The sequence below is a fragment of the Xiphophorus couchianus genome, chromosome 19, assembly GCF_001444195.1.
Source record: "Xiphophorus couchianus chromosome 19, X_couchianus-1.0, whole genome shotgun sequence".
Taxonomy (NCBI): Eukaryota; Metazoa; Chordata; class Actinopteri; order Cyprinodontiformes; family Poeciliidae; genus Xiphophorus; species Xiphophorus couchianus.
The window spans coordinates 8,205,479-8,226,885 of NC_040246.1; the positions used below are offsets into that span (position 1 = coordinate 8,205,479).

General features: G+C 39.0%; 1 protein-coding gene across 5 annotated transcripts in view; it reads left to right on the forward strand.

Annotated features, from left to right (window-relative positions):
* fermt2 (FERM domain containing kindlin 2) overlaps nucleotides 1-21,407 on the forward strand; it is a 46,210-nt gene extending 24,803 nt beyond the window's left edge. For 2 of the 5 annotated variants that reach the window (XM_028000507.1, XM_028000502.1), the window contains exons 4-17: nucleotides 4,683-4,811; nucleotides 7,043-7,075; nucleotides 8,795-9,020; nucleotides 9,138-9,240; nucleotides 9,513-9,620; nucleotides 11,734-11,868; nucleotides 12,846-12,895; nucleotides 13,476-13,600; nucleotides 13,746-13,852; nucleotides 13,928-14,146; nucleotides 17,101-17,121; nucleotides 18,169-18,293; nucleotides 18,403-18,544; nucleotides 19,126-21,407. In XM_028000507.1, coding sequence (XP_027856308.1) covers nucleotides 4,683-4,811; nucleotides 7,043-7,075; nucleotides 8,795-9,020; nucleotides 9,138-9,240; nucleotides 9,513-9,620; nucleotides 11,734-11,868; nucleotides 12,846-12,895; nucleotides 13,476-13,600; nucleotides 13,746-13,852; nucleotides 13,928-14,146; nucleotides 17,101-17,121; nucleotides 18,169-18,293; nucleotides 18,403-18,544; nucleotides 19,126-19,299 — 1,697 coding nt within the window. In that variant the 3' untranslated portion in view covers nucleotides 19,300-21,407. The remainder of the gene's footprint in view (nucleotides 1-4,682; nucleotides 4,812-7,042; nucleotides 7,076-8,794; nucleotides 9,021-9,137; nucleotides 9,241-9,512; nucleotides 9,621-11,733; nucleotides 11,869-12,845; nucleotides 12,896-13,475; nucleotides 13,601-13,745; nucleotides 13,853-13,927; nucleotides 14,147-17,100; nucleotides 17,122-18,168; nucleotides 18,294-18,402; nucleotides 18,545-19,125) is intronic. The other 3 variants (XM_028000503.1, XM_028000505.1, XM_028000506.1) reach the window with 3 other exon arrangements.

Below are 21,407 nucleotides of genomic sequence, written 5' to 3' on the forward strand. Positions count from 1 at the left end.
GACACTGCATCACTATGAGTATCTGATCAGGATACCTTCTGGATGCCTCCTTGCAGAGGTTATCCAATGGGGGAGTCCAGGTCAGACTCATAACCAGCTGTGGGGAGTGTACAATATTTCCCTTCTGGGAACCACTAGAATGAGTTGGTCTCACTGGCGGGAAGGAAGAATGCGTTTCCCTCCTGGACCAATAATCTCTGACCTGGTGTTTGGGTAAGGGATGGACAACGAACAGATGGATGAATTAATAAATCTCCATGGATCCAGATGAGTGTGGAAACAAAGGCTTAAGGCAGCACTTTTGTATCGGGAGTATGACGTTCATGGTCTTTTTCGGTAAAGTTTCTGAAAAGTTATTTTAATATGTTTGGGCTATTGCTTTGTTGTTTAGCTCCAGCAGATTTATGGCCCATCAAGCTGTGGGCTACTTATCTTGGCCTAAATGTACTGGCCAGTGTTGTTTATAATATAAAACAACTGTGGTTTGACTTAACTCTGACTCCTAAATCAAAAGTGTCTTCTTATTTACTACACTTTCGACCTTGTCTGATGAATAAAGCAAGCTGTTTTTACGAATGAACTCATTTCATATTGTAAATCCTTAATTTTTGTCTTCATGGATGTCCATGTAGGGTTTGTGCCTTTTATACTGTAAATTCTGGTGTAAAATTAGACTGTGACGAAGTTTGTGTGTTTTTTTGTGGTGGGTATTACTCACTGAACTGAATCATCTGTTCCAAGGAGCAGATTTTTCACATCCAGCTGGCTCCCTGTCAGCCCAGCTCCTCTGACCTCAGGCCTGGTTACTGTCAGAAGTCTGTAGGATTGACGATAGGGGACTTGTTGTTCCTGTGCCATTTCTGCTGACAGAAAGGTCACAAACATTTGTTAAAAAACATCTGATTAGTCACATCTCCTCCATACAAGATCAGCCCAGGATATGTGGGAAGTGTAGAAGAATTGATTTCCCTAAGATGAAGTCTTAAACAACACAATGGCATACAGTGAGACCATTGACTATTTCAGTGAAAATCAACTAGATTTCAACTGGAAGAATACTTTATTCTTCCAGGCTCCTTTAACTATATCAGTGCTTTATTTCTATGTGGTTTCACAAAAGTAAATTATATTGTGACTTTTACTCTATTATGCTGTTTGCTGGTAATTCTAAAGCAATGCAGACATCTAGTCTGAGTTGTTTGAGCATTTATGTGCATGTATTTAAAGAATCTTAGTTGAATATTTTGCATGGTCTTTAAAGAAAATTCTTTCATTAGAATAATAACAAAAACACACTACAGTGGGCCGATGCTTTGTGGAGTTTGGGGACCACAACCACCTGCAAATGTCTAAAGTCTGTGAATATTTGAGGCCTCTCTAAAGAAATGAATCTGTGATTACTGAACTGTGAATTGATGGGGGTCCAATTCAATGGGCAAAAAAGAGATTTATATAATCATTTTGTAACATAAATGATCTCCTGAGTCGTTTGCATGTTGGAACCGAACGCAAGCTTCACACTGTTTGCCTGGAAATAAGTCAGTAGGTGCTTCTCTCTGTTGGAGCAGATGGCAAACTGTTAAAGTTGAGGTATGTCAGAAGGGAGATTAATAACTGAGAATTATGAGGAATCACTGAAGTGCTGCATCTCTTTAAAATAAGATGCTTAGACGTTCGTAATGTAAGAGACAACATGATGTAATACCATTCACAGTGGAGAAAGCTGGTAGATCCTGAGATCTAATCACTGTTCTAAAGTATGAAAGGGCTGGGCTGCTGCTAGTGGGGGGAAAAAGAGACAAATTTATGATGCTTAATGGTGATGTGAGGGGGCACAGAATGTGTTGGTACAACATTTCCAAATCAAGTCACTTCCATAACAGGAAGAGATGGAAAGCTTTCAAGAATAAACCCAAGCTGCTCTCGCTCTCCTTTGTAGCCGCCAGAATAAACTGACATGCCTCCCTAGAAAATACCATTTCCTTTTTAAACAGATTCTTACAGCTTTTATGTCTTTCCTGTTGTTGTTATTTAAACACCTAACTGAAACTGAAAATGACCAACTTTCCCTCAGTAACACCTCTCACACTGAAGAGGGTGTTGTTAGCGCAAGCTTAGTTCTGCTATGTTCACTAATTGTTAAAACAGCCTTCATGTTTGTTACCAACCAGCAGGTCACACATGTGTCATTTTGTCATGTAATCTGGATGTATAATTCATGAGATTTGACCAAGTTTACCAACAGATTTATAAAAAAAAATTTAATATTAAGATCTGGGCTGAACAACACAGACAAGGGTTGCAATATAACCCATGATGCAACAAATTAAAGACATATCTTCAGTTTCATCAGATACACAATATTACAAAATGTCTCTCTTGCGTTAATCAGAAAATTTTCCATTTTGTCTGTACGAGCTAAATGCTTAAAATGACAGCGTAGTAAAAAGCCACATGCTTCTGCTATGCCTCAGCTATACGCATGTCCTGTCCAAGTACTCACAGTCTGAAACACGTCACACAGTGCATGTGTTTGTGTGTCAACCAGCCCCTTCACATAGTTCAGTCAGGTTAAAGCTCAGCAGCACGCTTGGAGCTCACATGGCTGTATAAGGGCAGAGGGACTGCTCCAACAGTACGAGAATGAGGGAGGAGGGAGACGGGGAGAGAGGACCAACTCCCATCTGGTAGTTCTTAAAACTCCTGGAATGCTTTTGCTTTAGTTACACAAGCCAAACAAGCTTCTCACCAAGTCAAGATGTTCCCCTCGAGCCTCCTGGCCATGCTCTCCTCAACACCTCCAGCGACCTCCTCAATCAGTCTGCCACAGTTGTTAAACCCCTCATCTGTGGAGGGATTTTTTTTGTTATGCATATGGAAATGAGACAGTGATCAGCTGTGTACGAAGAAGAATTAAAAAATAATTAGAAATGTCTTTCTAATATCGACATACAAGGAATCTGCGATGAAAGCCAAATCCAGCTGAGTCCAGATGTGTTCCCTCTGCATTTGGCCCATCTGTTTTAATGCTGACACTTTCTGGCTCCTTCACCTCCTTCGTCAGAGTCGTCCTGCTGCTGAATGTTGGCTCTCTGCTCCAAGGGATGGAGAGAAAATAAGAGAAGCCCGGGCCGCTGCTTTAGTCTGTCTACTCTGCATGGTGTCGGCTTCTTGCACTCTCTTTTTTCATTATTCAAATGAATAGGAAGCCTTTTGGGTAAAAGATGTCATTCCTTAAAATTTACCATCAGCACCAACTGAATTCATCTTTGATGTGTTTCTGCTAAGGATGAGTAAGGCTGTGGTTCCCATGGCTCAATTGGTGATTACAGTAAAGCGAGATTTTTGGGGGCCATGAGAAAAAGGATTTTCAATTTTCCACCCCATGTGTGTACAGCTGTTTGCAGTTCTACCCATCTACCCCCTCCTGCTTCTTCTCCCTTCTGTCTTTCACACTTTATGTTGACTCGGCATCCCTCTTTTCCGGTCTTGTGTGGCTTCATGGTATTGTTTCTGGTCCCTAGGAGAAGCCAGGTGGTTTATTTAAGGCCTATAGTTGAGAAAGCAGTAATTACTGTTTGTTCGTGTTGACGGGGGCCATTTACTGGTATCAAGGTATACAGAGGTTTCAGAGGGCCCCATCAAAATTTCTGAACACTTGTTGTGAGCTTAAGCGTCTTATTATTAACATAAATTAACATAGACGTTAGGCGTGAAGGGCAGTGAGATTTCCTCCAGCTAGCCAAATATATTATTAGCATGCAGAGTGTGAATACATGTCACTAATCACAAACAAGAGCCTTTTTTTCTTAAAAAAGATTTAAAAGTAGTTGGTGAACAATCCTATCTGCAGACTGCATTCCAAAATATTGGACGGCAAGATCTCAGACGCCTCCGAGTGTACATGGCGTCTAGACCATGTAAAAGCATCAGGTTAACTGATATGCTGCACCCATATGTTACTGTGCAGAAGTATGTGCATAATGGTGGAGCAGTTGAAACTAATTGGAACAACATTGGATAGGGACTTTTTTGTTATTTAAAATGAATTCACAAATGAAATGGAGGCAATATTTCAAATATCAATGGTGAGAAATGGAAGACGATTCTAAAAACAGTGTCTTGGAGTACTTAATATGCAAACAGGAAGAATGGATTCCTGTTTCAAGATTTTCCTTGGACAAAATAGGCTCTTTAACAACTGCATCAAATGCAACCAGCAGTTATCGGTTAAAAAAACAACTTTTGGCTTTGCACAAGTAGATCGTCTGCTGATACAGCAGATAACATTGTATCATCATTGTTACTTTATAAAAACACTATCAGAAAATGGTAGAGTGTACTTTGCAATAAGCATGTTTAATTGAAAATACATCCAACTTTTCCTTTTGTTTTTTGCTCCATTCATCAAAACTAAGTTAACACTGAGTATTACTTAGTATGGTTTATCTTTACTGCAGTATATATAATTATTCCATTCCTGTTTTGGAAACAGACCTGGTATTTTCACCCAGCATTATCTGATAAAAATAATGTGTCAAATCTTGCAACAGCCTGTGACAAGTTGACGCTACTTTGCAGTATCAAAACCTGGCTCCCTTTTGTAGAGTTTTGTTTGGCTTCTATATTTTTATACCACATCGAAAAACATTTGCTTTCCATTTCTGTATATTCCACCTTAGATATCCGCCACCCAGAGGAGTTGTCTCTACTGCGCAAACCTCGTGACCCCAAGAAAAAAAAGAAAAAGTTGGAAGAGGCAGAAGAGGACAGTCTGGAGCTGGAGGGTCCCCTGTTGACTCCTGGATCTGGTGAGGCACAGACAGCTTTTATATTTCTGTCTACATTAAAATAATCTTTGTTGATGTTACACTGACATTGTCTTGAAGCAGCAGGTTGAACAGCAGGTTCTGCTGGCCCACACGGAGCATCTTCCATTCTTTTTGTTTGTGCATGACTGCACCTGTGGTTGAGAAACCACTAAGATAACTCCACACTGCTGTTTCTAGTGACCAAATGTGAATGTGTGAATTGGAGGCCTGCAAGGGATTGACAGCCATGGCTCCCAATTCTTCAGCAGGGAGGACTAAGAATGGTTGAGATTCCACACATAGCTGGTCACGCTGCCATTTTAAGCCCAAACCAGGGAAGAGGAGTGCAGTTATTATAACCCTCCTGCTCCTCCTTCTCTTTGTACTGAGTGATGGAAAGTTGCATCCATATGAGCAAGGAGGAGCAGAACAAAACAGGCTGGGTCGCTGTCACTGATTTATGGGACGGAGTAAATGAGTCTCTGTTGCTTCATTTCCACTGCTGTTCTTTTTATTCTTTCTTTAGAAAAGCTTCTTTTAAATGCTTATGTGAAATTAGAATTAATCCTAGAAAATGCAAAAAGGAACCACATCATAATAGCAAAGACGATCACACCCAAAGTCACATCATTACATAACATGGGTGTGTGACATTCAAGATGTACTTATTTCCCAGTGGATGCGTGTGGTCACACTACGAGGCGGAGCCGAGTTTCAACAAACACGTGCAAACTCTACTTGTTGTCATTCGTTTCCTTGTCTACTCAGTGTGCTTCCTGCAGGGCCTCCCTTTCAAATCACAAGCTGCAGTCTAAGGCTTTATTTCGTGGTCAGATTGTAGGATGTTCTGTCCGTTGTGGGGAGGAGGCGGCGGCCGCTTAGCCCAGATCTCCTGATCAAAATCACAAGGCTTTGCAGAGAGGCAGCGATGCAATCAGAATGCGCTCTTTTCCTCTCTCCACCCTTCTATCAGTGTGACTTGTCACATGCGGTGCTGCTGTTAATCAGTCAATAAACTGAAAAGGATTTAACAGTGATTTGAGAATGATTTATGTTTCTTCTTTTTTTAAAGCAAAAAAATATAAAAATACGAAATTACACCATTTATTTAATTTATGTTTCTCATTCCATTTTACAACAGATTAACAAAATTAAAGGTCCATAGGTATTTCAGTCATAGAAGTAAATAATGAAGACTGAGAAAATATAAATATTATCAGGAAATAATAAAATTGAGAGACAATCTTAACATTATAAGAAAAGAAATCACTGGTTTTATAAACAGAGTTAAAAGTTTCTTGTTGATTGTGTTTTTATGACACATATTGAGACACAAATTGAGTTTTCACCACATATTGGTGAAAACTAAGTTGGTAAAACCTCTGATAACTAGGGCTGTATACCAGACATGCACTAGAATTTGATTTCTCAAATTCAGATTTCTGGTTGAGAAATCAACCAGAATTTCAGTTTGGTCTGCAGTACAAGCACGCTCTAATACGTCTGCCGGAGGATGACAGATCGAACATTTTGATGTCTCAGCAGTTTTGTAAAGAGGAGAACTTGACCCTAAGTTGACCTCATTAGATAACATGAAGGTTCTTTCAAGTTGCAGTAGAGTAGAAGACAGCCAGGCTTGACATAAATTTATTAAGACTGCTAGAGTAAGAGAGAGTGAGACTTCAGCAGATAACATCAAGGCTGTGCATATTACAGCAAGGTTTCTCCTTATTTTATCTTGTGCTATTAACCTCTGTCTATAATAAATACTGCCTATATATCTAAATCTTGGATTTGGAAATTTTGGCAGATTGTGGAAAACTTTACTCAAAGCAGATATTAGAATTTTACGATGAATCAGAAAATTGTTGCTAAATTGTACACACAGGATTCATGGTCATTTTGACCACTGTCTTGTCTGCATTTGAAGTCACTGTTGCTGTGTTGAATGATTACACATATATGGATGGAACCATGTTAGTTGTGCCCAACCCATCTCTTTCTAAAAATGGGACAAACTGACTCATTCGCTCTGGCACCGGAAATGCCACATAGTCTCATTTTAATATTCTTTATCTTTTGTCTTTTCTTCTGCTTTTTCTGTTTTCCTCTTTCCTTGAACAGTTTGAAGCATCCTGAATCTATCCTACTAATTTTGTTTCTTACTATTCCTCTCCTTTTTCCTTCACTTTTTCCTGTCTTTCCTTTTCCTACTTTCTTTCTCACACCAGCCTCTGAGATAATTTACATCGGACCAGTGAAAGGTAAGCGCTTCCTTCGTCTTCTGTCCTGTGTCTTCTGCACTGCTTCCTTATCCTTCCCCCCCTTCCGTTGGCGCATTAGACCTCATCCGTAGGCTGAAGGCTGGCAGTAGAGTCACCTGACTTCTCTTCAAGAGAGAGTCACCTGACATTAGTAGTCTCATGATACAAACTTATGCGTCCTATTAGGTCAAAGCTCAGTTTTCTTTTTGAGTAATTTAAGGCTGCTGCTCTCTAAAGGATGTGGAGGACAGTCAGCAGTTTAAACATACATTATTATTCTGTCTTTATGGCTCAGATAACAACCCAAAAAGAAAAGTAATCCAGTTAAATTTATTGTTTTCCACTTTTGTTTTTCTTGCTTGAGGTCCTCAATCAATCATCATCAATCATCAATCACTTTATTTTGGTAAATTGTCCACATTAAACACAGAAAACAACAAAAGAAAAAAAAAACAACAATAAACAAACCCATAATTCCCCCCAAAAAAGGAATAGGCTGAAGCCAAACTTATTCTTGCCTACCCTATTCTTGCCTAGGTCCTAACTGCAGCATGCAACCAAGTGTGGGAAATTCAGGGAATTCCATTTTGCAAGAACTAAACAGTAAACAGGATGGAGGAGGCTTATTTGTGTTTCTCAATAAACTGACAGCTTTGCCTTCTACATACTTGCACTACATGGTTGACATTCCTCCTGAGACCCTATGGGAGATGGGAGTACTCTCCCTGCCCTAGTGAACTCGGCATTAGGAGGAAGACCTTGGAGGATCCGTTGGATAACACCCTCCCCCACATAAATGGGTGGTCAAAGCCGGCACTCCTTTCTCATGACCTTAGCTCACAAACACAAACATACACTGTCACAAACTCCAACCAAACCCACTTCCTTGTTTCAGAAGAGATTTAGTGGTTTAGTCAGCTACTTCTTGACCTACGGCTGTAGGAGGAAGAGAGGGAACGAAGGGGGCGAGATCGCCAAAAATACTCTCAACGGGAAATGCAAACAGCTTTACCCCAGGGACTTGTGTGTGTGTGGTGTCGGATTCCAACTCTGAAAACCTAAAGGAAAAAATTGTACATGTAAATAAATGTTTGGAGCACTTGAATATAATATTCTGTTAAACTAATTTGTTAGTATTGTTAATTTTGCCTGTCCTTCCTTAAATCTTGCCTTGGCTGTACATAGTTTGCTGCAGCAGTGTAATTCTGTCGGTATGTGGTTGTAATTTAGTAGGTCTGCTTACCTTATCATGATGTATTGAAAACTCTGTTGGGTGGAAGTTATATAGTGATGTTTAATGCTAACTGGTCTTACTAAGTATATCATTAGGGTTTCATGTAATTGATTCAAAGTGGGGCATAATTGTGAAGTGGGAAAAAATGCTTTTATATTCAGTCCCTTTCACTCTGATATTGCTAAATAAATTCCAGCGCAAGTGGAGAAATGCAAGCCACACCTTTCAGATTTTCATTTGTAAAAGTTTGAAAGCCATCCTTCACTTTCATTCTGCTTTGTAATAATACACTACTTTTAGTTTACATAATTCTACTGAAATGGTTGTAATGTGGGAAAAAAAAGATCATTGTAAAAAGATGAAAAGCTTTGCAAAGCACCATTTATGTAGTGAAAATGTTTTTCTTTACGCATTGTGTGCTTTTCTTTGTATGTGGATAATGGTGGATTAACTGGTGACTTTGGTTTATGTTTTTTCTATTGCAGGGAGTATCTACTCTAGTCCAGGCTTGTACAGTAAGACCATGACTCCCACCTACGATTCCAGAGATGGCAGCCCTCTGTCGCCCACCTCAGCCTGGTTTGGGGACAGCCCCCTGTCAGAGGGCAATCCCGGCATCCTTGCTGTCAGCCAGTCGATAGCCTCACCAGACATCCTGGTTAAACTCTACAAACCCCAGTCCCTGCTGGACAAAGCCAAGATCAATCAAGGGTGAGATGATGCTGACCGTAGTTTGGAAAAAAAACAGATCATCTTAAATGTTAATATGTTGTTTTTACGTAGTTTTGATCTGTGTGGGTTTTTATTGTAATGTTAATGTTTGTTCAGGTGGCTGGACTCATCCAGGTCTCTCATGGAGCAGGATGTGAAGGAAAACGATGTGCTGCTGCTGAGGTTTAAATATCACAGCTTCTTCGACCTCAACCCTAAGGTATGTCCCACCACCAGGGAATCACAATTAAAGCAGTAGCTAGTTTTTTGTACTATACAGTCATGTGATATTTTAGGGAAAATATAGTAATTAAAATGTGTGCCGTCTTCATGTTTCAAGAAACATTTGTGCTGTTCTTTTGAGTTTGAATCTAATCAAATTCATTGATCTAGCGCTAGTCTGGTCGTTAAGGCAGAGCATCTTGAGTTCTGGGAGTTTAACAGGTGTTGCAATGCCTTTTCCCTTCAGCATGTGTTTGTATTTATCCGCAGTATGATGCCATCAGAGTCAACCAGCTCTATGAACAGGCCAAGTGGGCCATCCTGCTGGAGGAAATTGAGTGCACAGAGGAGGAAATGATGATGTTTGCTGCCCTGCAGGTAAGAACAATGTGTTTTTGCGAAAGCCTGGTCTTTTTTTTTCTCCCTTTCCTTGTTTGGTATATAGATCTGAAATATGAAGGGCTTTGCAGTCATTTTTATCTTTGGATGTTGTAACTCACTACCTGATGCTAATTAATTGGACTGGATCCCAGTCAAAAGCTGGGCCATATGGCTGCCAGTTGGGCAGTGCACACAGTGTCTTGGTGTTCATGCTGCTTTACAACCTGATCGCTGCTGTGCTTCTTCATGGTACTGCTTGTTCACTAATGTTCTTTAGCAAACCTCTGGGGTCTTCACAGAACAGCTGGGTTTATACTGAGATTGATTTCCACACAAACACCCAGTTTACTAACTAGGTGACTTTTGAAAGCAAATGGCTTGGATTTTATAGAGGTGTGTCAGATCAAAGGGGGATGAATGCAAGTGCACACCACACTTTTTTGATTTATAAGTGTAAAAAAATCTTAAAATCCATTTCCTTTTACTTAAAGTTCATAATTATGCACCACTTTGAATTGAAAGGTCAAATAAATAATTTCTTTATTGTTTCCATTCTGAGAATAAGCCCCATTTTCAGTATTGTTTCTATGGGACTTCTGAATATGTTTACATACCTCAATCAGTTATTTTTAGTTTTGAATTACAGTAGGCTAGAATCAAACCTATTACCCATGCTGCTCTTCAAGTAGTGGGGTAATCCCTGGACAGGCCACTAGTGAAAGGGGAGCAGTGGAAATGATCTACAGATGTTAACCCCTTTTGCTTCCTCAAGTTGCCACATGGTGCCCTCAGCTATTTCTGACCATCATAAACTGGGTGCCAAGACTTGAGGACGCCACTCTGTCCTCACCCCGAAGGTAATTATAGTGCGTATTTGGCCGCAGGACTCCATGCATTGGCCCAGACCACCCACTCCAACAAGATACCTTCCCATAGACCTGTTAGGCATTCCTTTGAAAGCTCTTGCAGTCTGAGGTGTGACCGTGTATTTTATCAGACTGGTAATAAATCACACTTGAATGGTTTCTTGTTGCTGTGCCATTAGTGTTGCTGATGAACGTTTGGTGCTCCGACTGGTGGCGGCTCTGTCACTACCTGTCTATTAGTACGTAGCTGTACTGCGTTTCATCCACTTACTATGAGCATAAGATTTCACAGCTGAAGCAGACATCTAAAAAAGGAGCAGTGATCATTTAGTTCCAGTCTGGTTCCGCTGGGCGTTTGCATGCCGTCATCTTGAGTTTACGCAGAAATTTGGCATGTGATGGTTAAAAACATAACCTAGACCCACAAAAATGGGGAAATAAGCTTTGTTCTTTAGCATATTTTGAAAAGAAATGTCAGTTTAAAATAAAACATATCGCATGAACTCTTTCTGCCAGTCTTACTGCTTGTATGCAGCATGTTTCTGCCAAACACAGCTCTGTGGCTTTCACTTTCTGGGCAGCTGTTCATTCATCTATCGGTGAAGGAGGCTGGTGATGAGTTGACATGGAAAAATGCCATTTGTCAACAAGCTGTTTTTAGTTTTGGTAACTCACTGGGTGATTTTCTGTAATGAGGCCATCCTTCTGAACTGCTATTTCCATTGTTACTGATACATGTTTCCTCATCTTGCACATATGTACCCCAGTGAGAAAGATTTTTATTTGCTATTAAACTTCAAAGACATGCAATGAATGTTTCCCTGACCACATCGCTTATTATGCGGTGCATTAGCATCGTCTGTCATTTTGTCCTATCCTGTTACGTTTTTTTTTAACTTCCTCATTTTCCTCTTAAACAATCATACAGCTAAGTTAAATGGTACACAGTTGCAATAAGCTTTACCATACAAATATTTTATAACATTCATTGCAGCCCAGCTGTCATTTATAAAAGGGAACTTGGTGCATTTTTGCAAGAATAGCAGCAAACTTCACAGATATCAGCTAACATGACTACCGGTTCCTTCCTTGTACATCTTGTTCCATCTTTTTGTGTTCTCTACTTTAACTAATTGTCTCTCAGCTTTTCTGGTAGAGTAATACTCAATACTCCTCATTGTTCTGTATAGAAGAAATAATGAATCATTAAAGTTATCTGAAGTGAAGCATTTTTTTATTCTCAGTACCACATCAACAAGCTGTCAGGCATGTCTTCAGACAACCACATGAATAACAGCGAGAAGGAGGTGGATGAGGTGGATGCAGCGTTATCTGACCTGGAGATTACTTTGGAGGGAGGGAAAACCTCCAGCACACTGGTATGAGAAAAACTCTACTGCATTTGTTATTGGTGTTGTGCATTTTCTGAACTTACAATGGGAAACCATTTTTTCCCCCAGTTTTGAGGTTTTGGTCCATTATTTTTGTTTCAGTTTTCGAGTTCATGAGCTTTATTTACGCTTCACATAAAGTTAACAAGGACACAAAATTGAGTGTACAGAAGAGGAGCAAGGCGAAAAATAAACAAGATACGACATGAGTGTACTATAAACTCAGAATTTCAGTAAATATATCATTTAGACTGTGTATAGTTATTTTCATTTCCTTTTCAACGCCATTTGCCAACATTTACTTTAAGTGCAATTTTAGGGCCCAACATGTAAACTGATGGACACTTTTGAGTGATGTAACAAGCTCAAAATTGAGCTTGTTACATCACTGTATCCCTCAGCCTTGATAACCTCAAGTTATCAAAGGTTATTTTCAGAATAACCTGCTTCAGTTCTTTTTTCTAACAGTTTTTGTCACAAGCAGCCATTCATCAGTGTAATGGATTACAAGTAAGCTGGACCTTCCACTAAGCTCTGTTAAATCCTAGGGTATGAGGGCAGTGTGTTACTCCACAGAGGATAAATTGGCATTGGTTTCAGGAGGTGCTTTTCACCACTTTTGTCCTGAGCTACCTTTTTTTTTGCATACATAAACTATTCACTCATTGGTTTTCCATTGACATTGTGCTCATTTTCTTCGTTTGCAGTTGGTACTTTGTTTTTCTCTTCACATATAACTTGATTTTGGGCTCAGAACCAAATACTTTTTTTCATTTTGCCCTTTTATATTGGCCAGCTCTTTAAAAGTGATGCATTTAAAGTCATATAAATTATAAACCAAAGGACATGCTAAAAGTTAGATTTGGTATATTTCTAGTGTAAAATTCCCTCACTTTACAGTTGCTAATTCAACTGTTGACAAAGGAAGCATAAATGTTAATGGATTTTTTTCCATTTTCCCTCAGGGTGACATCACATCTATTCCAGAACTGGCAGACTACGTCAAAGTCTTCAAGTAAGTGAATTTTCAGAGCAACACATCCCTAAAAAAATCATTTGCTCTTTCTCTGACATACAAAATGCAAGTAACTCATCATAAATTCAAAAACATTTCTGATTAAAACATTAGGAGAATTTTTATTAACTTTTTAAAGAATTATTTTCTCTTTCCAACATTGCGCTAAACTGTAATGGTGCCAGTACCAAAGACCATTTAAATAGGAGGGAGCTTTTAGGTTCTCTTTAGGGAGATTAGTTGGTGGAAGCATATTTTGAATCCAATCCGTTTTTGGCTCAAAGACGTTGCTGACAGAATGTTGCCTCCTGGGATGCTTGTCTCATAAAATATGCAGTATAAAGTTGTTTGGAGTGGGGGCTGTGATATTGAGGAGTATTTCCTCTGTAATGGTTTTCCACAATGCTGGCTCCATTCCTTCTCACCTCGCTGACTTTACACTTAAGGAGCTCTCTCTCTTCCTCCTCTTTGTATTCTCCTATGATCTTTCCTCCCCCACTCTTCCTGTTAACCTCTGTTTAAGAGTATTGAGCTTTTTTCCACCTGAACCTTGATATGTCTGTCTACCGTGCGTTTCCAGACCCAAGAAGCTGACGCTGAAGGGCTATAAGCAGTACTGGTGCACGTTCAAGGACATCACGATTTCCTGCTACAAGAGTAAAGAGGAAGCACTCGGGACACCTGCACACCAAATGAATCTCAGAGGTGCAGAAATCCAAACATACCTAAAGTGTTACATGATTCTTATCATGAAATGTGAAGGTTTATTTATCTGCTTTAAACATGTTATGGTAGGTGGCGTGTTAAAAGAATGATGGAAACCTTTTGTCCTCATTTCCTGTCTGCTCAGGTTGTGAGGTAACGCCAGATGTGAATATTTCTGGTCAGAAATTCAACATCAAATTGCTAATCCCTGTGGCCGACGGGATGAATGAGATCTGGCTTCGGTGTGACACAGTAAGGCTGAATCGTTTCCCCAGATTTGTCCTCCCTCTGTTGCTCTCTTTAATTCCACTGTTGTTCTGTTTGCAGGAGAAACAGTACGCTCACTGGATGGCAGCATGTCGCCTGGCCTCTAAAGGGAAGACCATGGCTGACAGCTCATACAACCTGGAGGTCCAGAACATTCTCTCCTTCCTCAAGATGCAACACATGAACCCCGACCCTCAGTTCATTGAACCAATCACCACTGACATCAACCCAGAGTGTCTGGTGTCTCCACGGTATCTTAAAAAGTACAAGAACAAGCAGGTAAGCCACCCAGGTTCTGCTGGAAGATTCATTTAATATTAAAAAAAAAAAAAAAATGTTTTTTTTTTTTTTTCTTCAAACAATTGAATACATTAGTATTAAACTACTACTAGTTGAGCTGATTGGTGAAACATTTTCTGCCCAGATATCAGTGGCTCTTACTCCACATTTTCCTGTTTTTTACTGTTTTTTTTCACCTTAACTTCCTGTACATATTTTCCTCTGTCACAAAGTCAACTTTCCATCAGACTTCTAAAACACAATCTTTACAACACCCAACTGCTTTTGCTAAACTCTATTTCTATCCTCTGATGCAGCAAATCAGATTTCCTTATGGTTAAATATTAAATGCACCAAAAAAGTTGAGCTAATTTTCAGCTTAATTGGTCCTGGCTAGTTGGAAACTCCAGCAAAAAATCTCTTGCTGCTAGAGCACTGTACTAAGCTCAAGCAGGTCACGCTGACAAAAATGCTCTTTAATGTGGGTGCTGTAACTTGAAAAAACTCAAAGAGGGTCATTTTTATTGTTGGTGAGTTAGCTAGAGGAATCACAAACAAAAAAGCTTTTAAAAAGAAACCGTTTTCTGAGTATTTGTACATCAGCAGATAATAGGAAAACTTTGTAGATTACATAAAAAAGACTTTTTGAGCTTTCAGCCTTTCATACTGTATTTGGAAAAGTTTTCAGCCTTTTAGGAAACTAACAGGTAAGGTAAAGACTGGAGGCTGCCGTTTTAGTAATGTAACACAGGCTAAGTGCGCTAATCTCTAATATAAACTAATAACAATTTAAAATGTCAAGGTTTTAAAATAAGACGCTACTTTGTTACACACTATTGAGAAGTTAGCTTGGATCCTAACAAAAAATTTGCATTCACGGCAGGATAGCAACAAAAAAAGGAGTTTTAGTGCTCTTCTTGATACTTGTTATATTTTATGTCCTACAGGACAATCTAATACGGGTAAAACTGGCATCAGCAGGTGAAACCTTTACTAAAGCCTGGGGTTTGAATCGGTTACACAAGGTTTTAGCTACATCAGTTTTTTCACATAATTCCTACATTCTGTTTAGAAATCACTAAATTTAAAGCATATATAAGCTCTATTTCAATCTACACAAAAGAACTGACCTAGTGTGGAGGCAACACAAAACTGAAAACTGTTGAATTGTTTCTCTTATTTTTTGTTCAATCTCCAATTTTTGTGCATCTGAAGTTGTTCCAGCAGTAGGAGTGAAAGGGTTCAACATTTAATCCCTACCAGCCTTTTAATTCTCTTTCAAATGTTGGGAAGATTCTACACTTTGCTCAGCAGATTTGCATGCAAACAAATAGCCTGCTGTGTGTACACTGCAGCAGCTGAGTACACGGCTGCCATGGCAGTGTTAGTTAGGGATGGATGAGGCAGGATCTTACCTCTGTACTGTAGCTTAGTCACTCAATCTGGAGCTGTTTAAGTTGGAAGTAAAAATGTGGCGTTTTGCCAGAGGGAAGGATGTCAGGGGGGAGCTGATAAAATAAACGATGACTCAAGGAGTCTGGACCGCCGCTTGGAGTATCATAGATATCCAGAAAGAAATGGAGACGGAGAACAAGGATTAGACAATCATGAATTGCTATAAAAGAGGAAGCATTGAGTCATCATCAGAGTTGGTGTTGGTTCCAGGGAAATCACACTTGTGGTTAGAAATACAGAAAACTAAACTTTGTTTTAAAAGCCTTTGTTCAAAACTGACTGTAGTTGAGATTTAGTTAGGAATCGTAAAAGAATAAGTTACTATAGTCTACTGTGGATAAATGTAATGTATTTTATGTTGCTGGTTTGCTACTTTGGTATGCAGTTTAGTTTCTGTCTTGACTGAAAAATGGCAGATCACTGCATAATGATCCAAATCAATCAAAGAAATGGTGCACCAGACACTAAATCAATTTTCTGGCATAGTCATCCAAGTCCTGCCATCTATGTGCTACTGAAAACATGTTGAATTTTCCATATGAATCTATGCTACTTCATTAAAATATAAATTGTTTTTAAGGATTTTAAAAACTCTTTACCAGGAGTTCAAACAAGTGTGTCCTTAACTGTAATAACTGTATTTCAAATCCATCACCAAAGTCACACCAGCCCAGTGTGATGAATGCTTTCCACGGGATCAACATGAAAGGGTAATGCAGTACAGTATGTACAGTGAGTGCCTTATGCTCACACACACATGCACACGTGAACTTGTGTAGTGGGCGTTGGGGCATCAGGAAATGAGCCTTGCTTGGGAATGCTGCGCGGGAAAACTGTCTGGGAAAAACCTGTAAACACTCTAGCCGGCTGCAGCCCCTCCCCATCTTCCTTCAAATCAGGCTTCCTGTTGCAAGATTCGTCCAGGGAGACTTCCGTGCTGTTGCTCCAAGCGGATGTACACACAGGAATGTCTGCATTACGTGGGTTAGAGCACTGTCTGGTCTGCTTGTACAAGTTTAGCCATAAAGCAAACACTGAAAGAGTTGAAAAGCAGCTCCTAAAGCTTCAAGATGTTACCCATCACCAGCTCCACTGAAGTTAGTACACACCGCCATCTTGTGGTACAATATATGAGGAACTCTGATATTTTATTGTCTCTGTGGAAGTTATGACACAGTAAACAGACAGTCAAAGCTTAAATATACAATTCCAGTTTCTATTTGACTGATGTTTTCCTTGACAACAGTGTTGCCGTCCTTCTTTTCTTTTTTGAGCTCTACTCTCTATTGTGGCTCAATACTGCATGACATCTCATCCCCACAGTCCTGCTCTTTCATTACAGTTATGCCGCAGTTTCCAGCATTATTTTTTTATTATTATTATCCTTCCTCCCCTGACTCTAGTCTTTTTTGCCTGTTTGTTGTCCAAACTCCTCTTTCTGTTTTTTCTGCATCTCTGTCAAACTCCTGCATCTTTCCATACCCACCTCCTCTCTTCAGCCAGGCTATGTCAGGGATTTGGTAAGTGATGTGTCCACTGGGTGCCTTTAAGCCGTTCTGCATGTTTGTGTATATTCTTTTTTTGTCTGGGTGCTCCTCTAACTATAGAAAGTAGATGGCATAATTAATAATGTGTGTTGTTTGTCTTCAGCTATAACGAGTTTCCAAGAGTTAATAAGGAAAAGAAAATCACATGTGAAAGTATTGCTATGACTTCTACTTCATGTTGAAACGACAATCTTAACAAATATGTCAAAGACTAAAACATGGAGTTCTGCTGCATGCTTTAGTCCATTTAACACTCATAATAGATTAATAAGCGCTTAAATGACTTTAGTATTAGCTTTATAACACTGCTTTAGTTTCTGTGTCTCCAATATATAACTCAACTGGAGGTAAGTGACTGGCCACAGTAAACGTGTTTTGACAACAGTTACTTTACAAATACACACAATTGTGACTGAAACAATTTTAGGGTAGTTTTGATCCTGTGTGGACTTGTATGGCATTGATGTCGAAGAAGAAGAGGTGTTCAGGTTCACTGCAGTTGTTATGCATCAACATCAAGCCAGTGTCTTGTCAAAAATAAAATTAAAATGCACAGGAAAAATAATGACCACCACATTAAAACAAAATTAAAGAGTGTCATTAGAAAAACCATTGGATTATAATGTATGACGCCCCCTAGGTGACAGGACTTTTTGTTTTACAAAAGTATTGCATTCACACAGTAAGTTTTGCATTCCCTCGCAGTAATGCATTTACTAGTCGCTTCATGCGCCATCTTGAATACGGTAAGGTTTTATCTATATTTGATATATTGTTTGTGAAATACCTGAGATTTTATATCTTTCTTGCACCACAAACATATGTGTAAACTCACCTTGATTCATTCTTTGCCTTGGCAACAGTTTATATTCAGGTGTCGATTTGTATTTGATGGGGTAGCTGTTGTGTTATGTGGTGACGGGATGATTTTGTTGGGCTGGGCTTAATTTGTGTTTTAGTTTAGTAGAGCACCATGCCAAAAATCTGTTTTTTTTTATGTGTGATTTTTGTCTTTGGCAGATTTCCGCCCGAATTCTTGAAGCCCATCAGAATGTGGCCCAGATGAGTCTCATCGAGGCTAAGATGCGCTTCATTCAGGCATGGCAGTCTTTGCCAGAGTTTGGAATCACTCACTTCCTTGCAAAGTACATAGTTCAATCACCATGATCTATCTTTTTATCTGTATTTTTTGTGGCATATCATGCAGTCTGTTGAGCTAAACCGTCACTCTTTGTTCCCCTTTTTGATCCTCAGATTCCAAGGAGGAAAAAAAGAAGAGCTGATCGGAATCACCTATAATCGCCTGATCCGGATGGACGCCCACACTGGAGACGCAATCAAGACCTGGCGCTTCAGCAACATGAAACAGTGGAATGTCAACTGGGAGATCAAGATGGTAGGGAGACCAACGAAAGTCACTAAAATTGTTTTTTATACTGTACCGTATAAAAAATGTCCTCACCCTTTGAGGTTTTTCACATTTATCCCTAGTTCTGTGCATTTTATTGATGTTTCATCGGATATACCAACACAGTGCATCGCATAATTGTGAAGTAGAGGTTTCCAAAAGCCAAAGGTTTTACAAATAAAAATCTTTGACGTTTATTGCTATGAATCCTTGAATAGTCAATACTTTGTAGAAACACAATTTACAGAAGTTCTATCTGATCGTCTTTCGGGATAAGACAAACCTAACATTTTTTCCCCACTAGCTTTCTTGTTTCTGCTAAACAAAGTATCCCCACAGCATGATTCTTCCTCCACCATGTCATATAACATGGGACTGGTGGTTTTGGCGTTAGGTTTTCATCTGTCCAGAACATGTTCTTCTCCATTTTCAACCATGTCTCTGACAAGGATTGTGGCAAACAAAACTTTTTCCTTAAAGGGCGGTGCATCTCATGACAACAATGCAAAATAAATTTCATATATTGTTTGTTGGTAGTCTGATTGATGCGTCATGTCCTATGCATTCAGGTGACTGTTGAGTTTGCGGACGAGCCCAGTCTGTCCTTCATCTGCGCCGAAGTGGACTGCAAGGTGGTCCACGAGTTCATCGGCGGCTACATCTTCCTGTCGACACGCGCCAAGGACCAGAATGAGTCGCTAGATGAGGAAATGTTCTATAAACTGACCAGCGGCTGGGTCTGAGCAGTTCCAGGCCAGCAGGGGTCGATGATTTTTAGGTCAGGGGTCGGGAAGAAGAGCAGGCTTGTATGGGTTTATTTTATTGTATTCTGTTGTCTTTTTAAGTGTTTGAAACTGTGCTGAAGAAGTCAAAGTTTAGCACAGGTATTGCCAAGACTGACACAGTTATTGTTCTAGTTTTTTATATATATATATATATATATATATATATATATTGCATTAATGCTCACAGTCATTTGTTACGTCACTAATGTTTTGGTTGGTACAATCCAGATGAAGCCTTTTGTTTGAGTAGGAATCTTAGAATAACACCTTGTACCACCACCTTCTTATTCTCCTCTTTTCTTTCTTGTCTTTTCTTCTCAGAGTTATGGCCACAAATTTGAATCCATGATGACCGTTTGATCAACCTTTAGATTTAATCCCAAAGAATATATTTCAGACTTGTCTTTTTTTCCTCTCTTAATCATATTCTGTATTTTTCCTTAGTCTGGAAAAATATGGAGTTGATTTTATCATTTGCCAAGTCTGGAGAAATATAGAGGAAATGTTGTTTTTTAATTATACAAAACATTTTAAAAATCCAAATCTCATAACATGTGGAGTTACTTCAATAATGATGGTTATCTAAGATTAGTCTTTGTAACTAATCTTTGTCAAATTTAAATGAGCTTTTTTAATTTTGCCTTATGATGTCATAACTAGTTTAAGTATTATGGATTAAATTATACTTTGCCAAATGCTCAAGATGACTGAAGTATCTTGAGCATTTGGCAAGATACCAAATGCTTTTGTGATCAAAAGTCAAACGTCCTTTCTATTACTCTCCTTTACGTCTCATGGAAACGCTTTTGATTTATAGATTCCTCTCTATAAAATTTTTCATTTGCTTTCTTGTTGCACACCTTTCGTCTTGTTTGGTTGAGCCACCCTGTTGGCCGTGGATTAGCCTTACGCAGACACCCTTGTAAGCCTTCATTTGTATTCAGCAGACTGAATAGGAAACATTTCTGAAAACGCTACACTTTAGTGCGCTATAATGAGCGTCCTGTGGGTTTTACCACCTGGGTGTACCGAATAAGGTCAAAATGTCTCATTCAGTTTGAGCAAGGGCACCAATTCTTTTTTCTGACTTTCCTTCATTTTTTTCCAACTGTAACAGCAAGAGATGTGGCCGTCTGTAGCTGCTTTCTGGAGTTTTAAGCAACCGGAGACTTGAAATTACAGCTGTGACGTTAAAGTGCATGTACACTACACAACAGGAGGAACACTATCACAGTCCCTCGACGCATGTCCTACGTTAATGAAGTCCTGTGTCTCACCGTATAGTATTATATTGTTATCAATACACACCAGCAAAAGGTCACCGAATTTAAAGAATGAATATGCAATTTTTTTTGTTCTCTTCTCAGTATGAAGGATTGATAAATGAAGTATTGTTATTTTTTGTAACTAATGTAAAAACTCAAACATTTTATAAAATTGTACAGTGATTGTTTTTCTGCTTTGGGGATTTGGAGGGGTTTTTTTTCCTTTCAGAAGCCATCAGTCGACGTGTGTAGCTTTCAGAACTGTGTCTGTACATTGTGGTCTTACTGAGGTCCCACATGACGATGCATATGAATTTAAATGAAGATAACACTAGTCTCAAACTCCTGACTTGGTTGAGATGTTTTTCCTAGTTTATTTTGTTCATTTATTTTTGTGTCTTCTCTTGTCCCATTTTCAAAAAAGAAAAAAAAAAGTCAATTAATGGCCAAGAGAACCATATTTATTATTTGTTTGAACTGACAACAATTATTTACAAATATTTCTGCCTTATATTCAGCTTGTTCACATTTTTTCTAACTTTTTTTTGTCACAACTGAAGAGTACCATATAATGTGGTGAAGAAGATGACCCTGGAGTTTGAGACAGTTCAACAAAAATTAATATTAATAAAAAATAAGAGAGAAGAAAAAAACAAGCATATAGAAATTTTTTTTTTTTCTTGTTGATGTTTTGTTTGCCTCCAGTGTCCAGAGCAGCTGTGCATGTCCTGCTGTTCTGTTTTCGGACTGTAAAAAAATGCATTTATTTTAAAAAAAATAATAAAGTAATTTTTATTTAAA